The 20,470-nt window shown below is 40.4% G+C and overlaps 1 protein-coding gene across 1 annotated transcript in view; it reads left to right on the forward strand.

Annotated features, from left to right (window-relative positions):
• The window catches only part of sema6bb (sema domain, transmembrane domain (TM), and cytoplasmic domain, (semaphorin) 6Bb), a 120,915-nt gene that overhangs the window by 79,027 nt on the left and 21,418 nt on the right, over positions 1–20,470 (forward strand). Inside the window, exons 11-16 of the mRNA XM_069695008.1 lie at positions 5,178–5,309; positions 5,900–6,049; positions 7,052–7,231; positions 9,871–10,011; positions 12,375–12,452; positions 16,203–16,261. Of these exons, the coding sequence (XP_069551109.1) occupies positions 5,178–5,309; positions 5,900–6,049; positions 7,052–7,231; positions 9,871–10,011; positions 12,375–12,452; positions 16,203–16,261 (740 nt within the window). The remainder of the gene's footprint in view (positions 1–5,177; positions 5,310–5,899; positions 6,050–7,051; positions 7,232–9,870; positions 10,012–12,374; positions 12,453–16,202; positions 16,262–20,470) is intronic.

Consider the following 20,470-nt stretch of genomic DNA (forward strand, 5'->3'; position numbering starts at 1 on the left):
TGCCAAACGATATACATTCAATCCTTTAGATGTATTAAATACAGAATTGTGCCTACGTTACAGAGACACATTTTTATTTATTCCCATGTCTCTTTTGTGATACAGTTAAGCGTAATCTGCTTATAATGCTTTGTGTGAACATACTTCCAAAGAGCACTTTTGGATGATGTAATTTTAAAACTAGTGTGATACTCAATTGTTTATTATATCCCATGTTTGTAGCCACATCCTCCAAGCTGCACAGGAAGAAATATTCTCTTCATATTGCAGTCTAAGTGGCTCAACTCATACTCAAGAATTCAGTATAGTTTTTTTGTGATGGCCCACTCATAATTCATGACCTGAATGGCCTGGATAGCACTTACAGTGCAAGTGTAGTGCAAGGACATTATAGCAAACACTTAGAAGTGGTGTCGTATCAATGTTTTTTCACTTAAATACAGCATCTGAATGTAGAAATAAGCCTCTACAGCATCTCTTACCAGCGCACTCCTGACCTCACAGTAACAGACAGGAAAGACGAAGGGGGAAAAAAAAGAGAAAGTAAATGTAAAAGGAGAAAAGGCAGAGAGGGAGACGGTGAGCAAGAGAGGAAGAGATGGATGAGAAACTCAAGGACGAGGAAGTCAATAATGGACAACACGTGTATCCCCCGCTCTCTGAGATCTAAAATTGTTTCATCAGCTGCATCTTATCTGCGGGTTTGGAAAGAGCTACGCTGCGAAGAGGAGGCCACTGCCTGCAAAGACAGATGGATGCTACACACACACACACACACACACACACACACACACACACACACACACACACACACACACACACACACACACACACACACACACACACACACACACACACACACACACACACACACACACACACATTCAAAAACACTCACAATGGTTCCCAGATAACAGCATTTATAGCTCACCACAGAGGAGAACCAGCTGAGCACACATACCCACCCCTGCCTGGGTAACCTGCTACTGGGTCCTATTTGAAATAACTGCCAGCCAAGACAGGAGGAAAAGGAAGGCTTAGATGGACAGATAAGGAGATGTGTGATAGAGGAAAATGAGCACAAAAAGATAGAGAGAATGTGTGAGGTGAGCTGCAAAACTTCCACTGGCCCCACGTGGCCCCCTGCGCCACACTAGCTAAATGCTTGCCAGACAAATTGCTTTGGCTGGCAGCGTGCAGTGAAAACAGTGTGAAACAGGACCTGGGAGTGGAGGAAGAGCTATTCACTACTGCCATTTGGCCCCATGCAGCATATATTGGACTCGTAGTATGGGAATGACGGGATGAAGTCAAGGTTTTACTGTCTTCCATGGACACTCTGGAGTTACTCCTCGTGGATGATTTTACAGCCACATACAGTACTAGCATTAAAGTTGCATTTGTGGGATCCTTCAGTCTCTGTTTCCAGACTATAACATCACCCCCGGTTGCCATTTTCCTTTGTTCATCCACCTCTGGAGTCCAGAGACATTCCTCTCAAGGAGGGATGAAAGAAGAGCTCTGATTTCCTACTGAGCACCTCCTGCACTCACACACCTGATGCTCAAGAGGTGAAAGATGCATCGGGAGCAACAACAAACTGAAAAGAGAGAGAATAAGAATATGAGACCGGGGTGAAGAAAGATTTTCTGGTTTATTTAGCAACTCAGATAAGCGGGTGTATGTCAAAATAACAGCAGCAAGATGTCAAATGGAAGACTTGCCGTCATTGTGCTGCACTGGACTGGTATTGAAAACAACTAATTCTCATTATTTTGTAGTTGTTGTTTTGGCAGCTGAAACTGTCTGTTGCTTCAGGAGTGGACTGACATAGGCTCATTAGGTTTAATGGAGCCGCGTAGGAATGCAAGGAAAACATCGGATGCAAAATAAAGTCAATCTGGTGCATCCTGAGAGTGGGAGGCCCTGTTTGGTTTTGGTTGAAAATAAATCCTTTGTGACTGGGTCAGACAGCAGCATGTTCCTCTGGGAAAATGCAGCAGAAGGGAAATGAGGAGGACATGGAGCAGGAGGAGAACATGTTTATGATGCCAAGAGAAGTTTGGCACAGGGGGAGGATACACAGATGTGCAGGGTAGACCCCCTGGGCCTAGAGGTAGAGGAGGCAAAGGAATACATAATAAGGTAGCGAGCTAGTGGCTGAGAGATGGGGAAGGAACACTGCAAGTATTGACAGTAGAGCCATGTCACGAGAAAAATACAGGGATGTTCGCTTGTCCACATAAACCACAGTAGTTAGATTAGAGAAGGAAGAAAAAGTTCATGGGACATGATGTGAAAAGGTCAAGGAAACTGGATCGCTTGAATAAAAGAGGCACGGTGTTTGTTGGAGAATAAATTAAAGTAAAAAGATGATGGAATGATTTTAAAAATGAAAATTAAGTGTAGAGGTACAGAGAAAGCAAGAGAAAAATGAATGCCTACTTGTAAGTGACTTTAAATGAAAGTATTTTTTTATTATATAGTTTTTATTAGACTTAAAATATTTGTACCATGTTTTGTAAAACAAATTTTTAAAAAATAAGATAAAAGTTTAAAAAATCACCAACAATTTTAGGACCCATACAAATTCTCAAAAAGGCAGATAGATTAGATACAATATTATTCATTTGATCTTAATTCTCCGTTTAACTGCAGATTGTCATACAGTTTTTAACATGAACATGTTGTGTTAGTTAGCGAGCTGTGGAGGTGCTGGGAGGAAGATTTTGTTTTATCTTTGGACAAAACCATAGCTGGCAAACAGTGCCCTAGTTCCAGCTTCATATTTACCACACTGTTATCAGATGTTTATGCATAATCACATTTCCCACGTCTAACTTTTCCTTTAAGGCATCGTTTGGAGCCTCGTTCTGTTGAACAAACAGAATAATCCTTTGGTTATTTCTTCTAAAGGTCATTAGTTTAGTGCATGCATTGGCCACTGCAAAGTTTGCTCCATCATGGTGGCCAAAGTGTTTGTATGATTTAGCTGACAGAAATATCCCTCTTGCTTCATGCCAAGTTTGATGGAGAGTAGAGTCAAACAATAAAGTATGAAATCCTGTGAAAAACTCAAGTTAACTTAAGTTATGAAAATAATATCATAAAATGTACAACGACCTGCTGTAATTGTCAACTTGTAAAGTTAAAAACAACAACATTTGAACAGAAATTTGTCCTGATGTGGTTAAATGGTACATGACATCATAATTTTTTATAATTCTGATGAATTTCTATGTCTATAATTTATAAACATTCAACCTCTAATTAGAGGACTGACAGTGAAACCTTTCCTGACACTCACCATCTTCTCCTCACCCTCATTTTGTGTTATTTCAAGCTGTCGGTCAGTTTGCTAAATAGTGATGAAGGACTCCATAGCAGCCCTCTCAAACAAACACCATATGCACCCTGTCTGGACAGCCTGTCAATCAACCCCTGTCAAAGGGAAAGAGGAAGGACAAGTTCCACTGGACAGACAGAAAGAGACAAACAAAAAGTGCACAAAGGGAAGTAGTCTTTAATTAACACAAATCTAATTTGTATAAAAGAAAGCAGACATCGACTGAGGAACACGAGCGGGAGAGAGTACTATGGACTGAAAATGAGAATAATTAAGATAATTCTCAGGTAAAACAAACAGCCCAAGGCCTTTCGGCTTACTTCTGTAAGACACAGAGCCCTACACGGGGCAAACCCACTGACCTGCAGCGAGAGGGAAATAGAGAGCTGGTGGGGGGGAGTGAAGGTAGAGAAAGAAAGCCCAGCTGGCACCGGTGCAGAGCTGGCAGGCATGTCACACATAACATCTGGTGCCTGCAGTCCTCAGAGAGACGCCGTATCGTCCACAGATACGCCTGCAGCTCCGCCACGCTGGCCGGGGTTGAGTCACATCCCTGCCTATGAATGATAAGTACTGAGGGAGACGGTGTGACCTGATCAAATGGCACATCAGGAGAGCACGGCTCCCCGCTGCAGCCAAAATCCAGCCTTCGGGCACTGCCTTTTCCAAACAAACACTTTTGTGGCTTTCAAAGGGGCACTCAACAGAAACACCTCTCAGCTCGATACAGAATCACGGGGGCAAGGCTGCGCAGACCTTCAAATCACCAGCAGGACCTTAATGTTTTTTAGGAAAGAAATACTGAAAGAAGGAACTTAACAAAAGGGATTTGTGTGGGATTCATGTAGCAACAGGTTGCAGGTGATTCAGTCTCTCGGGGGCTTTTTAAATGTGTGTATCTCAACGGTATTAATACTTAGTCACTAGTTTTCACACCACGCACGCCATTAGTCATTGATGAGGACACATTGAGAGCAGAGAGTGGAGTCTGGGAGCAGGAAGCCCAGGATGTTTTTTCAAAACTCATTTCTTATCTCATCCTCACACTGCTCTCTTTATTTCCAGCCTCTGTGATGCTTCATTTCTGCAGCCAAAATACAAAACTGTAGCATCAGGCTCGGAAGAGATAGTCTGACTCTGTGTGAGTCAGTGGGGGTTCAGTTATGGACACTTCTGAGAGCAGATGTTCTGCTCCCTGTCGGTGGGTTCACAAGTAGTTAAACAGCCTCCGAGGTGCACCGTTCTTTTTTTTTTTTACTGGAACGATTTGGAGGGTTTGTTTCCTTTACGAGATTTGTCCCTCACTCCGTGAAAGACGGAAAATGTTGTGACTCATTTCCTTTTTTCTGTTTTTAATTCCAGGAATTCCAGCCAATATTGTTTCATGGGCCTAATCTCACTATTGCATCCGCTGCATATCTATTCTTTGGCCACAGAGTTGACAGCATCTATCTTCCCCCGTTTTTCTTCCCGTCTCAGTTATAATTTATTTTGTGTTCCAGCATTGACTGTAGAAGATGAACAGCCCAAATCCAATTTGTTATCTTCGTTGGATGTTAGTCCCTTTCTCACGCTCACAATAATGATACAATTGACGTGCTATACTGTAACTTATTTCATATTTCACATTTCAGAGTCTATTTTTCAGTCTAGGTTTAATCTACCTTATCTTTTTTTCCCTGTCACTTTTTCCTTTTGCACCATTGTAGCAAAGTAAAGCTTACTTGACATAGGACTGACAGTAATTTTGTACTAGCTCAAAGTGTTTTATCAGTCAACAGTCTCTATCCCAATCTACCACTGTCTCACCACCCTGTCTCTGTCTCTGTAGTATCCCGGGTTCTGCGGTGTGTGCCTTTGACATGGAGCAGCTGGCTGCGGTGTTTGATGGGAGGTTTAAGGAGCAGAAATCCCCCGAGTCTATTTGGACGCCGGTGCCAGATGAAGTCATCCCAAAGCCAAGGTGCACATGGCTGTAATCTCTTTATGAACCTGTGTTCAGGTTTTTATCAAAGAACTAAGAGAGTTAGCCATTAAGTCTGCTTTAGAAAGTGATTTACACGTTTGAGTTCACATGTTTGATTTCGATTTTATTCCAAAAGGAAATAGAGACAACACAAAAACATACTTTTTTTTTGTTTGTTTCAGTACTAGAATAAATTTTGCTCTTGGTCACTTTTTATAACTTTTTGTTACACTGTGATAGCAGACTTATTCTACTGTGGGACATACTGCATACAGTATTGCAGCATGTGGAAGTGCGTTTATCAAACTGAAAGTCACATAGAGGTGGAAATTCATTTTGATAAGGATATAGCTTCCTTTCCAATAATCAAAAGGCGCAATTTATCCATCACTTTCTGAATATTTCAAGTGTGAGATTCCTCTGACAAAATCAAGTTAATCTATTGCTGCAAAAGTTGTATCTGTCTGAATGTGAGACACTCAGATAGTCTAGACTGCTTAATTAATAAACACCTCTTTCTTGAGCCATGAAGTATTTAGACATATTCTGTACTTTCTGCTTAGCGTGCTGACTCTTGTTGTCTTCAGACCTGGTGGCTGTGCTGTTCAAGGATCCAGGTTTAACTCCTCCAACTCTTTCCCCGATGAGATGCTAAACTTTGTCAAGACCCATCCTCTGATGGATGAGGCGGTCCCATCCCTCGGACAGAGACCCTGGATTGTCAGAACCATGGTCAGGTGAGGCTGAACTCAGATCAGCAGTGAAACATATAATCATATTGTAAATATGCTGGATCTACTTCTATGTTTCTTATCAACATAATGAGGAGACGATTTTAATGAACAAGTTGCAAAATATCCATATAATACGCATTTGCAGAACAGCATTATTCTTTTTTTTTTTTTTTTCTAGTATATGCTCATAACAATTAAAGGATATAAAATATTTTTCATGGTTATATTTTGACACACAATGCTTTTTGTTTGTTTTTTTATGTTTGTATCGAGTTTAGTGAACAATCAGCAAGTAAATGACCGGAACTCGTTATTTGAAGTCCTCCAAATTCCTGTACGATGTTTTACGGTGTAGGAGACAAGGTTGCCAACACATATAAACACAGAGAAATATACATGACAAAACACGTGTTCTGAGGCTGTGGACTTCTGTTGAAGTTATCCTGGTTCGGGGTTGAAGCTTGTGTTAGCAGGCAGGCGGCTGCAGCACATCAAGTCCCCCATAAAGACTCGGATGCCTCTTTCTCTCTCTCCACTATCCGCCGTATGGAGCCCCCCTGCCGACCAGCCACCGGGGGATTATGGGGACTGGATGTATGAGGAATATTAAACACTCGGCACAACATGGCTTCAATTCTCGTCTATTGACTCTCACACAGGACTTTCTGTAGCTCAGCAGCACCCTGCTATTGTTCTGGGACAAGCCCATTTACTTGACTGATATTATTAATGACTGAAACGTCTGTCGTAATTAGTTTATTATGCAAATTTGATGAGCAGTTTCTTCTCTGTGGAATTCATTTCGTTCTGCAGCGACTCAAGAGAAAATGGCATATTATGATTTAGATTCACAAGAGTCAGTATTTTACACCTAAACCAATCAGTTGTAATGCACTTAAATCATAAACTTGCCTCCAGGAGCTACTTGACTATGTTTTTAGGTTCCATGGAAGTAAACAGCTCTGTGGCATTAATGCAGTGCTCTGTCTGTCTCCTGCGCTTCAGGTACCAGCTAAATAAGATTGTGGTGGACACGGAGGCCGGGCCCTATAGGAACCGTACTGTCCTCTTCCTCGGGTCCAGCAGAGGGACCATCCTCAAGTTCCTCATTATGCCCAACCAAGACAACACCGTTACCAACAGCAACATCTTCCTTGAGGAATTAGAGGGATTCAACCCTGATAAGTAAGATGATAACCCACAATGTATGGGCTGATAGCTGTTATAAGAATAGTATTGACATTTTAGGAAATATGCATGTTATTTCATGCTGAGATTTTGATGAGAAAAGTGTCTATTGTTTTCATATGACGCAACAGTGAGGAGACAATTAGCAAAGCAAACACCTAATGACACCCCCAAGATCATTAATTAACACATGTATCATTCGTATATTTCCTATAAAAACAAAGTGTGTTTTTTGGGTGGTTGTGGGCCAGATTGTTCCTTAAGTTGTCATTAATTATGAGGTTAGTATGTGAAATGTTAATTAGGAAGCTTTAGAGGTGCTTCTTTTTTCTTTTTTTTTTTTCATTCAGGCCAGATGTTTCCCTTTGTCTCCACTCTCTATACTAAGCTAAGCTAGCTGGCTGCAAGCTGTAGCTTAATATTTCCTGTGTCGGCATAAAGGCAGTGTAAATATATTCTCACTTAACTCTTGGCAAAAAAGGTTAATTAGCATTTCTTTATTATTTCTCGAGGCACAAATCTGTAAAGTGATGTGAAGTATCTCACAGAGATGGCATACAGCAGGAAGGCCCTGCCAGGAAGGGGGTTACGTGACATCTGGGTTTGATGTGTACTCGGTGAGGGGAGCTGGTGGTGTGATGCCCCCAGAAAAAGAGTCGCGGGAAGGAAAAGAAAAATCCTGATATGTCCTGGAAACAAGACGTGTCCCGAATTATACAGAAAACCTCACCTTCTCTCTGTGTAAAGCACATAATTGTGCAGGATCTGAGATGATGCAACCTCATGCAGAGAATAGAAATAGGGCAAAGAGAAAAAAAAACAAAAAACTAATATTTATTATCAAGAAATCTGAATATCTTCTAATGAGTCTGAGACACACTGTAGAACAGCATTAGGAGGAGAACGTCTGAAAGTAATGAAATAATGATAAAAATCACATTATCCTTGACCAAAGTTACACTTTCTCAGGAACGTTGACCCCTTATCTTCAGTGTGGCGCTGAATCACATTTAATATCTGGATCTTGACAAAAGATTAGAGCAGCTTGGGCTTGTTGCCTCTTTCTAATTAGCATTTGATGTGACGCACGCGGCTCTGAAGCTTCACCGATGCCCATCATTACATAATGAACACTGGGTACGGTGCCTTTTCAGTCATCATTTTGTGCTTTTGGTTCTTTGTTGAGATGAGCTGTTCCACATGGTGGATGACTAAAGGGTCGGGGGAGGAAAATTGTCACACAGATGCAGGCGGATTTGGCTGGTGATTATCTTTTGCTGAGGCTAATTAGAGGCATTTTGAAAAGAAAGTTCATGTTTCTAAACACTAGCTCTCTGTTGTGGTAATTTTACACACTGATATACATGCCACTTTCCTCCAAAAGGTGGAAACCGTATTGTTTCTTGAACTAACTGGCTGGAAACGCTCTTTATCTACATAGCAGAATCCAGTCTATTTGGACTGTTTCACTCATATTATAAACTTCTGTCTTTTTCCATCTCCTATAAAATATGCCCACCAATTTCTGTCTCCGATGTGACAAAATGAGGGATGGTGATTGCGAGTGAAAATGAGGGGACTGTGTGATGAATGAGCTGCTGTGTGGACGGAAGCCAGTGTGCGAGGGATAATTTGGTGTGCATGGTGAGCTCACGAGGAGGTCAGTGACAGTCCAGCTATCACAGCAGGCACCTAATCAGGAGACAGAGCAAAGCCGCACCATTTTTTTTTTTTTGTCTCCAGGCCAAGCCCTCCTCAACCTCACCTTACATTCACAGCCAAAGAAATGCCCCGTAAAAAGTCCCAGGTTACACAGAAACAGAAACACTAACACAGTTATCGTTTGAGAAGTCAGCGCAGATAGAAATCACTGATCTGTGATAGGCTGGTTGCCATAATTAACCAGGAAATGACCTGAAAGAGATTTAATACTAACCGAGTCTGTATCTTCTATTTCCTACGCTGTCTTATGTTGGTTCTGTTTTCTTTTCACCAGTCTCTGTTTGTTTCCTTGCTATTTTCCTGTGTTTGATACTTGTTTATTCTGTTTCTTTTTTTTTTACTCTCTCCACATCTCTCCCTCTTCTTTTCCCTGCCTTTTGTGATATTGGCTGTGAAGAATGACTCACAGCTTGGCCTTAGCAGAATGATAGATTCTTCTTAATGACTGTGGGCCCGCCGCAATGTTATTACCATAAACCATCCAGATACAACTGATGCATGAGTGCACATGTGCATAAAAAGGTATAAATCTGTTGCAGGGAGGCAGGTTGGTGCCAGCTATCGTAGCTTTAAGTGCCAATTAGAAGCGATTCAGCTGCTGGCTGCTGTTTTTGATGGCAAGCCGACCCCTTGGACTTCTACAATCAGCGCAGCGCATATTTGGGTTGACACCGTAACATTCGGCTACACAGATGGCCTCTCGTCGATTTCACTTTCATTATGAACGTTATTTATAGAGCTGTTTATGTTTTAGTTGTGTTTCACATCGAGTCATGGGGAATGTTTTCCCCCCGATGTAATGCTCAGAGTGAGGTCAGAGGTTTAATGTTCAGCCTCGGTCTGGTAATTGAAATTGCCTAATGCATTTTTTTGTTCTGCGTGTGTCTGCCTGTTTGTGTATTTGTGTTTTGCAGGTGTGCCGCGGACTCTCCGCAGGCCAGGCAGCTGTTGTCTCTGACTCTGGACCGGGTGAGCCATACGCTCCTCCTCACTTTCCCCTCCTGTGTGGTCAGAGTACCGGTGGCGCGATGCCAGCTCTACTCCCGATGCATGAAGTAAGTCGGCACACAATCCTGCACGTACGAGAGCAGGAAATGGCGGCAGGGCAAGAGAAGGAGTTAGGTGACCAATGAGGAACCATCTGGCCTTCACAAGTGTCCTTGATCAAGACAAAGTGAAGCTCTTCCAGCTGTAGCTCAAGCAGACCTGAATATTTCTGCAATAATAACACAATACTATAAGTTAATAACATCTGTCCCTCTGCTCTTTAACAAGATGATAATCTGCTCATCCTACTAAAAGGAGTCAAATCTCAATAAAATCGTAAATTGGTAGAAAATCTAATAAAAGCTGTATAGTACTACGTTCTCATTAACAGTAATGCTGTATTATTTTCTTTTAACTTTCTATTTGAATTTTTGGAGACAGTAATAGTAATTACTGACAATGCATTGCAAAATATTTTTAATAAATAATGATTTTGTTGCACGGAGGAATAGTAAGCATGTGACAACAAACCCCACACTACTAGAATAATTCGACTACACCATCAGATTTAATAAGGTATAATCAATAACTGATCTGCTATTGTGAAACTGCTCCAATTTCAAATTGACATGTTCACCCTTCATCCAGTAGTTACTAGATTATCAGTGACAAAGAGGCTCAGTTGGTTATTTTTGCTGCTTTCTGATGTTAACTGAATGAGCAGCAGTGCATCTCTGAAAAGGGGCACGTTCACAAATCCCCCTGTGATTAAACATAAAGATGCATTTATTATAAGTAATGATATCTCACCTGCATACACCCACACACAAGCACCACGAGACTCACTCTTCCTGGCTGGCACAATTACTGAGCCTCGATGCCTGTGGTTGTGGCCCGTTAGGGTCCGCTGACACACCAACACAAACTGGCTCACACACCAGCGCGCGAGGCGTGCTGTGTGTTTACTGAACCAGGTGAGTCACACAAGCGTGTAATCCAGAGCACATTAAGAAAAGCGCTCACATGCTTTCTGAGGTGTGTTTAGTGTGTGCATTAATGTTTAGATGCGAGTATGAGAATTAATTTTCTTTGTGCGAGTAGGTTGGAGATTTTTTTTTAGTCATGCTTCAGCGGCTTCAGGTCTGTTTGAAGGTTGTTTGTGAGTGCTTTGAATTTTTCTGCATAATGGTTACGATTGATGTAGAGATTCCTTTCCATTCAGCTTTAATCCTGTTTGGTTTGCTTCTATTTTTAAAGTAAATCTTAATGATTTCACATTTTACAGTATAAACTTTGCTTTCCAGTGTCAAAGAATACAGTTTGACCTTCTAACCTCATTTCACCGCACATCATTGAGCTCATGCTGTACAGTTAACCACAGAGTGAGCATACAGCACATCCTTAAAGGACCATATCAAGCGTTTTGCATGTTTAGTCAGAGATGAACACTCCCTTGTGGACACCATTCCTGCCACAGGTTTTTTGACTGATGCCCTCCTTTTCAGGTGCGATTTTAATTTCTGCTGCATGAAGATAAAGTTATACAAACATTAAACTTGCTAAAGATTGTCAAGTGTCCTTGTAGTATTGTCAGTATCACATTATCATTGTGTAGCAGCAGTTGTGAGCAGGGAACTTTTTTTTTTTTAATGCAGTCAAGGACAACCTGGCATTATATATTTAGGAGATTGAATGAAAATATTGTGTTAAAGTATCTAATAAATGACACACATTTTCTGAAAAACAAACTGAAGACAAACTGATGTTTCTGTAAGAAAAAAAACTGATGAAGGTTGCTGTTGGACAACTTCTCTTAAATCTCAGAATAAAGGAATTGCCTTAAAGTAGTTTCAGGATGAAGTCCTAAATCAAGCTCCGCTTATTAGCTTTCCACAGCTTTCAAGTCTATGCTCTGAAAATTTTGAAAGACATGTCATTGGAAAAAGCTACTTAAGTCTGTATTAACACCAGGCCCAGTAATGCATTTTTGAAAAGATGACAAAATATTCACTATAATGATTAAAAGCACATTTGAAGTTTTACAAGTTGTAAAACTTGAAGTTTTGCAATTTCCTCAGAATTCCACATAAAAATTCAATGTCATAATTGTTAATGACCAGAATTAGTAGTTTTTAGTTGCTTAGATAAAATGAGCAAAACTGAACGACGAGGTATCCCAGCTTTTAGTTCCTAGTATGAACATAATGTAGTAGACTAAACCAATAATTGGGAAAAAAAGAAAAAAAACGATTAGATTAAACAGTAATAAAAGTTAATTGTAGTCCTTATTCATGTGTGAAATTTGTGACATGTCCCTTTTAAGTTGTGTCGTGATTGAGCAAATCAGAATCAGAATCAGAAACCTACAGTAAGTGAAAATCTCTTTAGGGTTCAAGCTATCACATGATTTATTTTTTCTGTCTCTCTGCAGAAACTGCATCGCCTCCAGGGATCCCTACTGTGGCTGGACCCGAGGAAGCACCTGCTCTTTCCTCAGACCTGGGACCAGGTATGACACCTTTCTATTTGTATTTACATATCACACACACACACACACACACACACACACACACACACACACACACACACACACACACACACACACACACACACACACACACACACACTGTTCTTGTGCTATGTTACCATACTGACACGCTCTGTCTTCACCTCCACCACAAGTTTTAGGTGTTGTTTTACTATTTTCCCTCTTTAATCCAACACGTTTTTGTTTTGTTTTGATTCATTTCCACCTTTATCATTCTTTTCAAGGTTATTTTTTTCTGACAGCAGGCCTGGCAGACCCCCAGTAGAGATGTCCTATATATTATTTATCTGGTTTTTGGTTCTATCTGTGACAACTTGAGCCTCTGAGTAGCATATCTGCCCTCTAAGTAGCCTGTCACACAGTCTGCTCTGTGTACTTATTGAGCCGAGATGTCTGATCTTAAACACTGCTGTGCTCCTTCCCTTTACTTGTTATCGAGTGGTGGTTACAAAGTAATATGTAGGCTTGTGACTGAGTGAGGTTTTTTTCTTTCTTGAGTAGATCTCTCTGTGTTGCACTAATATTCAGACAGTGTGTTGTCTGGGTATGTGCATCGACGTGCATGTTAATGCGTGTGTGTGTTTGACCCCTCTCTCCTGCTGTGGAATCGCAGTCTTGACAGCTCACCTCCAGTCGTAGCTATTTCCCTTGAGTGAAATCAAATTTCTCTTTAGTCAAGCTGCTTATTGAATTAGGCCTTCAAACACAGGTGTACTGCCAGTCGAACAGACAACATGGGCCTTAAAGACCACCTCAGGCTGCCTACTTATACTATTAAAGGCCTCTATGTTGGCCTTGATTTGATTTACCAAGGGCGGTCAACTCGGCAATCGATTCTGCTTTGAGTTACTGTGGATTTCCTCTTTGTGGAATAATGCAACCTCTCTTTGCAAACTGACGCCAGAGGAGAGAGAGAGGAGGAGAGAGGTCTTGTAGTTTTAATGAAAGTAGGGGTTGGGGTAATTTTTCTGTGAGGAAGGCTAGTTTTTTTGTTTGATTTTATTGTTTTGTACGCAGAATGTTACGTTTTTCTTATTGTCTGATTTGTGTCTGATTATGTGTTTAGTTTCTGCCAGTGAGAATAATGTGACAATGCATTGTTATGTAGCAAACAGCTCTTTAGATCCAGTGGCTTTGGCTGCTTTTGTCAGATGTACCCACCAGGGCTGTCAGATGAAGTCAAGTACCCATTCATCAACACCACCTGTCATATTCAAAAAGTGTTTGTTTGAATTGATTCTAAAATGCTTTGTATTCAATTGGTAATGAAATGAAAGTGGATGCATCTAGGATGTTACAAGATGTTTTATATTTAGGATTGTTTGTACTGCTTGGAGTAGCAGATGGTGGACATTTCAGTCACTTCAGCTGCCTATTTCTACTGCTCTCGCCTCTTGCTAACTATTCATACATTCTTAATTGCCACAGAAAGCGCAATTTAAAAAAAAAAAATTTTTTTTATGGCTGCCAGTATATAAATACATATTTATTAAATTATTTGAGTTACTCTATGATCTTTCCATGTAATTCCTTTCGTCTGTGGAAGCTCTCCCTGAAGTGCAATATTGCAACACTGTCCACAGCATTCAACATGCATGCACACATGGTCTTTATTCATTTCTGTTTTATTATCAAGTCTTTAAATAATGAGCCTGGAACAATATGCAAGAAATAAAAATTAAAAAAAACTGTTAAAAAAACAACATGCATGCACACAGACCCACAGGCAAACATAATGTGTACAAAGTAAATGACCCACAGTGTGTGAAAGGCAGCCAACTGAACACAAAACATTACTCTTTATTACGATGACAACCACTGTGCGTTCACAGCACACTTGGACTCATTTGTCACAGTGTTTTTCAGGCATTAAAAGCATAAATGTTGGCTGCGCTGCGGCTGGAGCCTTTAGCTGATTGCAGAATACTGACTTATTGAGCTCAATTCAGCATCAGCCCACAGATTGAGCTCTGGTTCTTCAGATTTCATATGTAGGCCAAAAACTGCTTCAGTGTAGAGGGACAGCCACCATCTGAGATTTTGCACGGTGAGTAAAGGCCTCAACCAATCACATTATACAGTGTGTGTGTATATATATATATATATTTCAGGAATTGAGTCATACTGAGTTTTTGCTGTGGAAAATATTAATTCAGATGCTGCACTTGAAGCACACACGCAAAGGGATATACACCCCCACAACTACTTTTTTGGAGCATACAGAGCACACAGCTTCGCACGTGTTGGTTGGCTCACATGTATCATCACGTCAAAACACAAAGTATTCCCAAACAAAACTCCTTGTCTCTCAGGTTGGTTGTTTGTCCAGCTGCCTGTATCATCAAGAGTGTTATCAATCTTCTCATCCAAGTCTGAGCAAGAAAGTGAATAGGCCCACAATGTTTAGCTATTCCATTCTGCTTTAGTGTAAACCTGAAAATCAGGGTGGAAAGCATTCTTTTCCATTGTGAAAAGCTTTTCAGCCAGAAAATGACTGCTCTGTGTGTGTGTGTGTGTGTGTGTGTGTGTGTGTGTGTGTGTGTGTGTGTGTGTGTGTGTGTGTGTGTGTGTGTGTGTGTGTGTGTGTGTGTGTGTGTGTGTGTGTGTGTGTGTGTGTGTGTGTGTGTGTGCGCGTGTATCATATGATAAATGTATTATATTATGTAATAAATATTCAAATTTATACATAAAGTGCTTTATCAAAAACATTTATATGGCTTTCTCCGCTCAGTATGAGACTGTGGCCATTTGTAATTTCTCTTTAACAGAGGTATTTTTGTGCTATTGAACAAAAGCCTGAAGGACTCTTTCTCATATGTTTTACTTAACTCACTTGACTCGAGGTCTTTCCATTCGCTTGAACTTCATTATGTATGTGCTCTGTATTGAATGAAGCCTGCAGGCACATGCAGCACATTTGTTTACTCAGTCTGTCCAGTGCAACTTGGTGCCATTTTCCCCGACGAGAGCCATAACGAAAAGCAGTTGTGTTTTTCTTTGTGAGCATCTGGCCTCTGAGCTGTTCTCATTTCCTCTCTGCTTCCTCACTTCATCATATGTTATTGTCCGTTGAGTTTTCCGTCAACCACATGGGAAATGAGTTGTAGAAATACAATATGTCATAATTTCCTAAGAATGATAGAAATGGAGGTTTTGTTCAACTTTATTTAACTGATGTATTAGATTTTTCATAAAACTGATATGATAGTCCTATTTTTTTGAACAAGTTCCCCACTCTAATCTCCGTATTGATGTGTGAAACAGATTTTCTTGCTCTTCTCTAACTCCTTAATACCTAAAGACATGGAGTTTATCTTCAGCAAAGATATCTAATGTGAAGAAACATGCTGACCTAGAAATATTTGTAATTCGCTGCATAAATTAGTTTAATTATTGACACTGCAGGCATAAGTAGTTATCTTTAAATTAAAAAGGTGATTATTGTGGGATATTAGGCAGCTCAAGGGCCTCTTGAGTTCTTTCTCTGATTTAATACTTTTTTTTTCTCCCTTTCTCAAAACAAAAGCAAAGATTTCTTCAATCGAAGCGTTAAAGGAGCTTGTAGAGATATGCGCTCTGTTGTAACTTGTCATTAGCTTTAACACTGAGATAGTTTTCCACTATCTGAGTGGATCTGTGCTGCGTGTCAGTGGCCGAGTTGCTGTGCCTCTGTGTCTTCTGATTAATGACTTTGTCTCTTCTCCTCTGCAGACTGCCGTTCGAGCAAGATGTCGAACAGGGCAACGTGGCCCACTTGGGTGACTGTGACGGTAAGAGGAGCGATTCTCTGTGTCTGTGTGTTTCCGTGTGTGTGCGTTTGCCTACAAGTGTTAAAGCAAATAGCTCACTTGTCTAAGCCCAGATCCTCATGTATCTTCAGGGTAAACAACAATATAGTAAAACAGAGAAAGTAACTGGTAGTTTCATCTTACACAGAGGAAATCCACAAATAAACACAGAGACAAGTCCCAATCCACCTCAGTGCTCTGTAGTATCTCTTTTCTCCCGAGAGTAACCACCAAGATCCAACACCAAGACGGTCTGCTATTCTCATTTTGTCTCCGAGCTGGCGAGAAATCTCTCTGTATGTTTTAGCTAACTTTGTTCTTCTCTCTGTTTACTCTGTCCTTCCTTGTATGTATCTTTGCTTAGGTCTGGTAGGGTTTTGTTCCATATACATGTGGTTAATTATATTCAGCTTCAGCTTGAATTCCCCTTGATGTGTACTTTTTTTTTTTTTTTTTCGTCTTTCCATATCATTATGAAAATAGAAGTGGTAACCAGCAAAGCAAAATCTCTATTCTAGATACACAGAGGTTTTGGATACTCCCATGACACCCTCGTCGCTTTGATCTAAGCACTAATTCCAATGCGTGCAAATTAATCCTTTGCCTCTGAAAGTTCCCCGAGTTCGTGCGCCGTGCTCCCTGAGAAAAGAACAGATAAATATTGCATAATCGGAACCCGTGTACAACTGTAATCCTGTTTCAGATGGGCGCTCTGTTTGATGCTGCTCTCTCACTTCAGGTCCTCTGACCACCAAACCACAGGGGATGGCCTCTGTAATTGATGGCTGATGCTCACTCTGTGCATGGTGAAGTTAAGCTAGTTATTTGTCTTCACTAAGACCATGTGCTGCGTCTTACAGAACATGACCTGAACAAACTGTTGGTGCTGCTGCTGAATGGATCTTTCCACCGGGTGTGTTATTTTTAACACAGATTGTGGTATGCATTTATCCTGCTTTTGATTTCTGAACGCTAGGGTCTTTTTTGGGGGTTGAAATCTCATAAACTAGATGAAAAATATACGATTAATTTCTTCCCAAATTGCCTATAGAGAGGGAACTTAACTTACACACAGGATGCTAGTAATTAAAGCACAACTTCTATCATTATTGTTCTGCTTCTGTACTGCGAGAAGAACATAATTACTCATGCTCAGCTAATTGTTAAGTGTTTAACAAAATGTCGTCCGTGACCGGATCCTGTCCTTTGGTCTCCGGGTCAGATAAAGTAGTGACACTGATACCGAAGGTGAAATCACAAAGCTTTATGGCAGCACTTTATTCTGAAACGATTGTAAGATGTCTACCCTTAAAGACATACGCCAGTGATTAAACATTTCACTAAAGCATCAGACGCTGAGATGTCGAGAAATCTGTCCCCCAGTCATTGTCTGTGTACCTCTCTGACTCTTTTCTTGAGCCTTGATGCTGCATACACCTGCAGCCTTGAACAGGTGGAGAATGAAACTTGAGGACTGCAGCACTCCTTCTCCATTTCATATTCTCTTTGATCTGCTGTGCCTCAGATTGTTTCTCACTCCTGCACTGCTTTAGACAAACGCCAAATAAATGAATAAATTAAATTAATTATTTTCATCATGCCATCTCGTTGCATAAGACACTTTCACAAAACAACAATGTTTGCTTAAAAACAGGCTGGTGGCAAATTAGGTGAAGTAAACATTAGAAGACAAATATTAATTTATACTGACACAAGATTTTCTTCCTCACCACCTGCATTCACAAAGTACCATGCCAATTTGAAGGTCTCATATTTTAACAGCTTTTCCAGTCATTGTGGGTCTTTCCTATCCATTAAATAGCTTGTGTCCTTTATTTTAACAAAAGATCAGCTTCTTCATTAGAAACAAAATACATCATAGGTCTTTCTTACAAGCGCTGTAGTACTTTTCATTATTAGTAAATTCACTTTGACATAATATAATCTACTGCTCCCTTTAACTGGCCACAGATATTGAGGACGTTTTTTTGTATTTGTCCACATCGAAAAGCTCCAGCACACTGATATGAAAGTGTGCAGTGCTCTTTTATCTGCTGGTCTTGGAGTCGTGTCATGAAGATGAACTATCCTGCTCTCTGGCCCTGCCTTTGAGGAATTGCTGAGATCTGAGGCATGTTCAGTCCTGCATCTGATCCGGTCGTGAAATATGCCCAGGCTAAGCTCTGTTGACAGAGGTGAGCTCTGTTGTCTCTGGATGAACAAGAGCTGCTGGGCAGGCATGGCGTGAGCGTGAGCCGGCATCTATCCAACGGCTGCCACCGACACTTTAACAGCACTCCGTCTCGGATATCGTGATGAACTTGGTGCCACGGCCTTTCTTTTCATCATATCTCTTTTTGTTCTTTGACACTATTATTTACTCTGATTTAAATGTGTTCCTCAATGTTTCCTGCTCCAAGTTAATGCTGAGTTCATCTTTCTCTGCCTTTCTGTGAGATAAATATTTTTTTAGCCATCTGCAAATACAAATTTCAGTCAGAAGAAGACAGAGAGACGCAGCTTCAACGGGTTTATTATGACAAACTGCCACTGACACCGTTAAGACTTTGAACACTGCCTGCACACTTTTTCTATGTGTTTAGCAGCATTTTTTTCCCAAGCTTCTCTTCATGTGCCTTATCCTTCATGTGTACAGGACACATGCTGTATACCTGTGTACTTACAAACACACACAGATGCTTGCTCACACCAACACAAACTCCTCGGGGAGCTGGACCGTTGGAACAGACAGACGGCTTTTGGCTGTTGAATATTTCATATTTCTATATTGGACTCATTCCACCTGTCTGTAGCAGATGAGAGGTGAGATACGGTGTGGCCTATCTATCTCTTTTTGGGGAAATTCAGCAAACTCATTTTCACTCTCACTTTCCTTACTTCTTTCCTTGAGGAAGAGTCACGTTTTTTGTAGCTGCATGTCAAACAAAATGTTCTGTCACTGGCCTCCAGTTATGGTCAAAATTAACAGCATCTTCAAATGTCAATTATCATTCAAAGTTAAAGGTAAATTGTGGTAATGGGTAAACTTTAAAGACAGATTCAAAAAGTCACAAGATGATTAATAAGAAGGATCAAAAAAACATATTTTATACATTTATGTTTTCTTTTTCTGACTGTTTTAATCTGTGTTGTTTGCCTCATCCTCAAATTGAACAGATAGTTTTATTTCCTGGAGTGGCTGGCAAGTTTTCAATTGCAAAAGAAAATTACTAATAAAAGGCCTCTTTTATAAAATGACAATCTGACAAGATTCTGTCATGGAAAAACTGTATTAACACTCAAAGAAAAACACAAAACACCTGCTGTGGTTTTCAGAAATGATATTGAAACTATGTTCATCAGCATAATATGGAGAGGTTTTCCTCTGAAACAGAAATCTTGACAGTAAGCAGATAAATTCAGCACAGAAGAGCATTGTTTCAAATTTACAACCTAGGCCTCTGACTTTTGACCTCTTACCCAAGTTCATACAGACATGTTGACCGGCCTAGATTGAATCACATCACCATGATCCCAAAAATATTCAGTGACGCAGACAGAAAGTTGCCTTTAAGTTCCTGAGAAAAAATGACCACCAACAGATTAATGAAAGCAAATGAGTATAAGTGGATGATTAGCATATGAATAAAGATAAAACATAATCTTATTACTGAGTTTACTTTCACAATGTTGCATGCAGACAGAAACCAAAAGGGATTCAAATTCAATTTCTAGTGTTATTTAGACAGCATTTAGTTGTATTTGCCCTTTTTCGAGGGACCGTTTCATTTTTACGAAGTAGTTTCAGACTATTAGTCAACACTAACTGGGTCACCTATTATGTGAGCCCCTCTTTTTTTTTTGCATCTGAGCCACTTCAACTTCATTTTTTATAAGATTTTTTTGATGCTTTCAAATAAACCCAATATGGGAAAATATGTTTGTATTTGTTTTTGTAAACTGGTTGAACCAACCCCTCAAGGTGGGTTGGTTGTACAAGTATTCAGGTTTTTGAGAGGGAAATTAACCTGTTTTTGTTTTTGCAAGTCATTTATTGTACCATAGTCTTTGCTCCCCTGCTGCTTCGGTGGCTCTCTGTCTCATCTTTCTCCAGTCAGTGCTGCAGTTCTTACAGGACAGGCTTGTCGTCAGACCTCAAAGGGAGATGGATGGACGGCCTCACTTAGAACC

This window comes from Brachyistius frenatus, unplaced genomic scaffold (assembly GCF_029030835.1).
Source record: "Brachyistius frenatus isolate BFR_SWC_R1_liver_20210118 unplaced genomic scaffold, ASM2903083v1 Contig_18, whole genome shotgun sequence".
Lineage (NCBI taxonomy): Eukaryota > Metazoa > Chordata > Actinopteri > Embiotocidae > Brachyistius > Brachyistius frenatus.